Genomic DNA, 6,358 nt, shown 5'->3' with positions numbered 1-6,358 from the left:
TTATTAATTTTTCTAATTTTTATGTTTAAGATGGATGTGAATTCATAGATTTATTTAACATTCTTTTAAATGAATAAAAAATGCATAGCAATTGAAATATCTGATACTTTTTCCATAGACTGATTGTAGTCCATGTGCTTCACACTTAAGTGCATTTTGGCATCCACATCTTATTCTTTGGGGGGGGGGGAGGCAAGAAACCATTTGAGTTACTTATATAATATAGATTGAAGGATCAATGCGGATCATGGTACTGATCATTATTAAAACCCGATCATAATTTCTTTTAATAAATTAATTATAATTATATTATGCAATCATCAATAATTAATATCAAATACATATAATTAATTAAAATTAGTATTATAGTTAACCAATCACTAATTTGATATGGATACATTGATAGTATAGGGGTGTCAATGGATAGAATTTACAAGAAAAGATAAGAGGAGAAAAGAATTTGTAGCATGCGTAGAATTTGTGTCAAGTAGGAATAGAAGTTGGTATGCGCATATATAAAATGAAGGCAGTTGGTGAATTAAAAAGATCAATAACATCCATCCACTTTGCAATTAGCCGCTACTGATCCAATACATTTCTCCAGAAAATCACCTAAATACAAAGTAAAATGGTTGATTCTGTTGCAACAATTGCACTTGAAACACTTCGGGACTTATTGATTGAGGAAGCAAAGTTTCTATCGAGTGTAGGCGGTGAGGTTGAGGAAGTCCGTAGGCAGCTCAACATCATGCACTGTTTCTTGAAGGATGCTGATAGGAGGTAAGATCGATACAATTCACAGACAGTCAAGAATTGGATCGCTGAACTTCGCGATTTGTCCATTCAAGCTGAGAATGTGCGAGAAAGATATGTCATTGAAGTGGTGTCCAGAAGAAAAGGAAAAGGCCTTAAATTGGTTCTCAAAAGATTCACTTGTATATTGAGCGAGTGGTCAAGAATGCACCAAATCGGAGAAGACATTAAAGATATCAAGTCTCATATGTCCGACCTCACCAAATAGTCGGAGTCTACGAGTGTAGGAGACAACTCATCAAGATTGGTAGATGATACCGATAGGTCAAGAAGAACGTATGGGCATGAGGTTGAAAAATATTTTGTAGGAATGAAGGAGGATATTAAACAGTTAGAATCAGTTCTGACAACTGATGACAAATCAAATGGAGTGATTTCCATATTTGGCATTGGAGGATTGGGAAAGACACTCTTGCTACTAAAATTTACAATGGGGAGGCCGTGGAGCGGTGCTTCAAATATCGTGCTTGGGTTTGTGTAAGTCAGCAATTTCAACCCAAAACTACTTTCCAACGACTATTAAAGCAACTTCTTCCGAATGAAAGTGAAGAGCAAGACGAAGATACATTGGTCAGAAAGTTGTACCAAGTACAAAGAGACAGAAAATGTCTCCTAGTTTTGGATGACATTTGGGAAGTTGATCACTGGAATTGCTTAAGGCGTGCCTTTCCCATTGCAGAGGCAGATAGCAAAGTTTTGCTCACAACCAGAAATCAAAACATTGCTTCCAGAGGATACGTCCTCAATCTCAAGTGTTTGGATGAAGATGAAGGATGGGAGCTCCTTCAAAAGATAGCATTCCCAAACAACTATTCACAAGGTTAGTTTGTAAAATTTCTTGTTTTATTTTATTGATTTTGAATCTTCTTTCTCTAGTTAGTGACAATAGAAAAAAGAGTAATGATACTAAAGATATCATTAATAGTATATATTTAGCGAAAAAGATTATTTTGTTAAGTCTAATGTTTTTTATAGTTTTCATTATGACAAGATTGTTTGGATTTTCTTATGTAAATTTCAAGTTGATCTATATGTATAAAATGCTATTGAATAGCAATTTAAAATTTATTTCTTGATACAAAATTTGTTTAAAACGTAAAAGGAATCAAACATTTAGAAAGTCATACAAAGAAATGGATTCAGCAATATAAAGTTATGCTTTCAGATTTTATTTCTATTTTTTATTTGTTGAAAGTATAGGGCGAAATTCTCTTGGTTTGATTTGTTTTAATTACTATACATATTTATAAGAAATTCAAATTTTATAATATTTTGAATTAACTTACATTCATTGATTATGTATTCAGAGATACCTACAACTGAAATAAAGTTGTTGGAAGAATATGGAAGGAAAATAGTAAAAAAATGTGGTTATTTACCATTACCCATTTCAGTTATTGGAGGAACTCTTCATCATGAAAAGGCATCAATAGAATGGAAAAATGTGTGTAGAAATCTTGATATGATACGAGATATGAAGTGGAAATAGACAAGTTGCCGCTATATAATAGAGTTAAGTCATGCCGGCTTCATGATATGATACGAGATTTGTGTTTGTCAAAAGGAAAAAAAGAAGGATTTCTGGAGGTTATAGATAAAAACATGGGAGGAGAAGAGTCTTCAATTTGTAAAACAAATAGATTGGCTATCTATGGGTGGGAGTGGATAACGATCTTAGTTACAGGATTGGGGAAAATAAGAACATAAGATCTTTTGTATTCAAAGATTATCAATTTGAGAATTGGAAATTGCCCAAAGGAATCGCAAAATGGAAGCTGTTGAAGTTATTGAGTCTCGAAAATAGTATTGTGAAAGAATTGCCACCATCTATATGTAAGCTACCTTGTTTGCAGACATTGAATATGAAAAATACAATGAGATTACCTAATTGCATATACAAAATGAAGCGCTTGAGGCATCTATTTATGAAAGATGATCATGAGAGGGTTGGAGGCGAAAAATTGAAATTTGAAGGCTTGAATGAATTGGAGATGGTTGATGATATCTGGGTTGGTGATGTGGTTGATGATATCACTCATCTTCTTAAATTGCCCAAGATGGACATGGATGTCAATACGAATCGGGAAGATGGCTCAACTCTTTTCAGGAGGTTGGTGATGTGTCACTCACTACATTACTTGAGAATCACACATTGTCGAGTGAGCAAATTACCAGCTTATGAAGTTCAACTATATGAAAATGTGATAGAATTGCAGCTTGTGGGTACAAGGATTGAGGAAGACCCAATGGAAATACTAGAAAAGCTTCCCATGTTAAGAGTTCTTGGCTTGTGGAGCAATCCATATGTGGGCAGAGAGATGGTTTGTCGGGCAACTGGATTTCCTAAACTCAGGGAACTTGTTTTGCAGAGAGAGTGGAGAAAGGAGCAATGCTCAACCTCTCTAGTCTACTTAATGCAGAATGCAGTAAATTGAAGATGATTCCAAATGAATTGGAATTCATTAATACTCTCCAAGAACTGAGAATTATATCTATACGAGAAGAGTTCATGAAGAGGGTAGGAGTGGTGGATGGGGAAGGAGAATATTATCACAAAATCAAACACATTCCAGATATTTTCATTTATACCAATTAATAGCAATTATAGGTCTCACTTATTTATAACTATAATTGATGAATGTATAATTAACTAGCATGTGTTACGTGTAATGTAATGTACGCATTAATTAAATTAATTAATTAAAATCACAATTGGTACCTTTTTCTTTTTTGTTCTTGTTATTTCATAACTTTTATAATTTTGTGAAAGTCAATCGAAATATTAAATGTTGTACATTAGTAATGCAAATAAATTTTGTTCTTTAAGTTACAATACATCGATATAAACAAAAAGTTCATAATAATAACAATATATATAAATAGGTTTGACATAATTATAAATATACCCTCTTTTATGTATTTTATACAATTTATGTAAATTTGTACAATTTATGTAATTTATGTGTAATTTATGCAGTACATGTGTAACTTAGGCAATTTATAGTTTTTATGTGTAATTTCTACAATTTCTGTGTAATTTTAGCAATATATGTGTAATTTATGCAATTTATAATTTGTATGTGTAATTTATGAAATACATGTGTAATTTATGTAATTTATAATTTTTATGTGTAGTTTATGCAATTTATGTGTATTATACAAATTTATGGAATTTATGCAATTTAATAAAATTTTACACAATAATCACATTAATAAAGAATTTTGAAACAATTAATGCAATATCAACAATATTACATTAATAAATATAAATAATTATAAATTACATAATAATCATAAAAAAATAAATTACAACAATATTCCCAGTACATACTAACATTGTTACATAATAATGTACATAATCATAAAATTTGCTAAAATGTATAAATTTATTTATTTGTTCAAAATTATTAAATATATTAATAGTTTATAAAAAAATATAACATTCAAAAATTAGGAACGGGTTTAGTAATGCTAAAGAAAATATTAAAAGTTTTAGCAAAACTCGTTCCAGAATCCGTTACAAAGACTGTCCCAAAAAAGTATACCTAAACTAGACGAATTGTTCCAAATTAATATATAATCGTTACAAATAGAATTACTAATCAGTATCTAATATGTGTTCCAAATTCTATGAACCGTTCCTAATTCTATTCCTAAAATAATTCTACAAGTGTGTTCCAAATTCAATAACTCGTTGCAAAAAAATATTTCATAGACCGTTCCTAAATTCATCCCAATTAGAAAGAAGAAATAGTTTCAAATTAAAATTATGATTATAAATACCGTTCCAAAATTTCACCTAAAAAATATAAGTAACCATTAGAAAGACAATCCCCAACCGTTCCAATTCTTAAATTAAAATTTTTTGGGCTAAATCGATATTAGGAACGGATTTCAACGACCGATACAATTACCATCCCTAGTTGCAACTGTTTTTCATAAACCGTTCCTATATTTTTTTTAACGCCAACTGCGGGGTCGGTTTTTCATCCATTCCAAACTCCGGTTCAAATAGGTTTTGTGATCTTGACATCGTCCAAAGTTAAACATTCCAAAATCTACCCAAATCCTGCCCTTTTTGTAGTGTTACCATCAAGTTGAGTCAAAAGTTTGGCGTGTCAAAATGTTTTTATCACATCGTCAATTAGCAATGAATATATCTCAACTTGAATCCTTCAAATTATTGGTTGAGGTACCTGCAACAAAAAATCAAACAAACCAACACAGCCAGAAAAGGAGAGCACCTCAGTTTTATGGCTGGACAAAAGAGAGCATAAGCGGGGGTACAATCCCCAAACATCTGTCAACAACAATAAAATCCAAGTAGAGACTAAGGAATACAACTTACAAATAATAAGAATGTCCAAGATATGCAACGTAATGGAGGACACCTCACAAGCACAGTAAAGTAGTAAAATAAACATGAGTCCATTATACATCAAACATACAAGCATAGTGGAGGATACAACAGTCAATCCATGGATCCTCATAAGCACCTACAAGTATGGTAGCATTGACAGTCCAACACAGCTAAGGAAAAATAAAGCATAATTGGGAATGCAACTCCCTCACATCTCTGCATAGTTCTGATGTCGGGGAAGCCATAAGAGTCAAGTTTGGTGATCTCTATAATCTTGCCTCGCATGAGATCGTTAGTTAGTAGAGCATAACACAGGCTTGGTTAGCAAGCAAATCTACTGTTTGGTTGTCTTCTCTATAGATATGACATTTCTTGATCTCATATTTGAATACAAGATTTTTCATAATTTTTTTTTTACTATATACATTCAAAATAAATGTTTAAAATATTAGTACAATATTATACCAATAAATAATAGTATTTATGTTAGAAATAAACGAGAAAAAATATTTGAATTTTGAAAGAAAGAAATTGAAGGAAAAAAGTCCTTTTACAGTCAAAAAGATCAATTTTGTGCCTAGATTTTATTCCATATGAAGACTAATTAAATAATGTGGAGAATTTACTCTATATTGTAAGTTTAAATGAATACAAAAATGTGAATAATAAATTATATTAAAAATTAAAGATATAACTCCTATTAACAAACAATTATTTATGTCCAACTTCCAATCAACCGATAGTCTCCTAATTTAATCGTCGGAGTGATTTTTTTGGGTGTACCCCAACACTTTTGACTTGTTGCTTTGATTTCAGACTTATTTCCTATGAAAACCCCGAGAACCTAGGGCGATTCCACCGACCTCATCATTATACAGTTATCATAACAAATAATAGCATAATCATGTTTATTGCGGAGTAGCACAAAATTATTGAACTAAAAATATTACCTTCGGTTGCAATCAGGTTTATTGTAATTATTATTTTTAAGAATAATAACAATATTGTTACAAAGTACTCGAGATCCGAAAAAAATGTACATATAAGCTACAGGATATGCAGGGATGAGATCTGCCGCGCCCATGGAATATACAGAATCTTAAGAAGTTTTACGCATGAACATGGGAGTTCGCATTTTGGTGCCTATGAATGGCCATCAACCACTAAGAGGTCGCGCTCTGGTGC

At 31.6% G+C, this 6,358-nt stretch overlaps 1 protein-coding gene across 1 annotated transcript; it reads left to right on the top strand.

Annotated features, from left to right (window-relative positions):
* The first annotated feature begins 628 nt into the window (after positions 1-628).
* LOC148788053 (uncharacterized) lies at positions 629-3,248 on the top strand. The gene is made up of 3 exons (XM_088880311.1): positions 629-780; positions 1,209-1,633; positions 2,539-3,248. Exons 1-3 carry the CDS (start codon positions 629-631, stop codon positions 3,246-3,248), a joined length of 1,287 nt encoding a protein of 428 aa, XP_088736437.1.
* Positions 3,249-6,358: the final 3,110 nt, after the last annotated feature.

Source organism: Sesamum indicum, linkage group LG5, assembly GCF_026168435.1.
Source record: "Sesamum indicum cultivar Baizhima isolate 11 linkage group LG5, ASM2616843v1, whole genome shotgun sequence".
NCBI lineage: Eukaryota > Viridiplantae > Streptophyta > Magnoliopsida > Lamiales > Pedaliaceae > Sesamum > Sesamum indicum.
The sequence above is the reverse complement of the archived record's forward strand: the minus strand, read 5'-3'. Positions and strand labels throughout refer to the sequence as shown.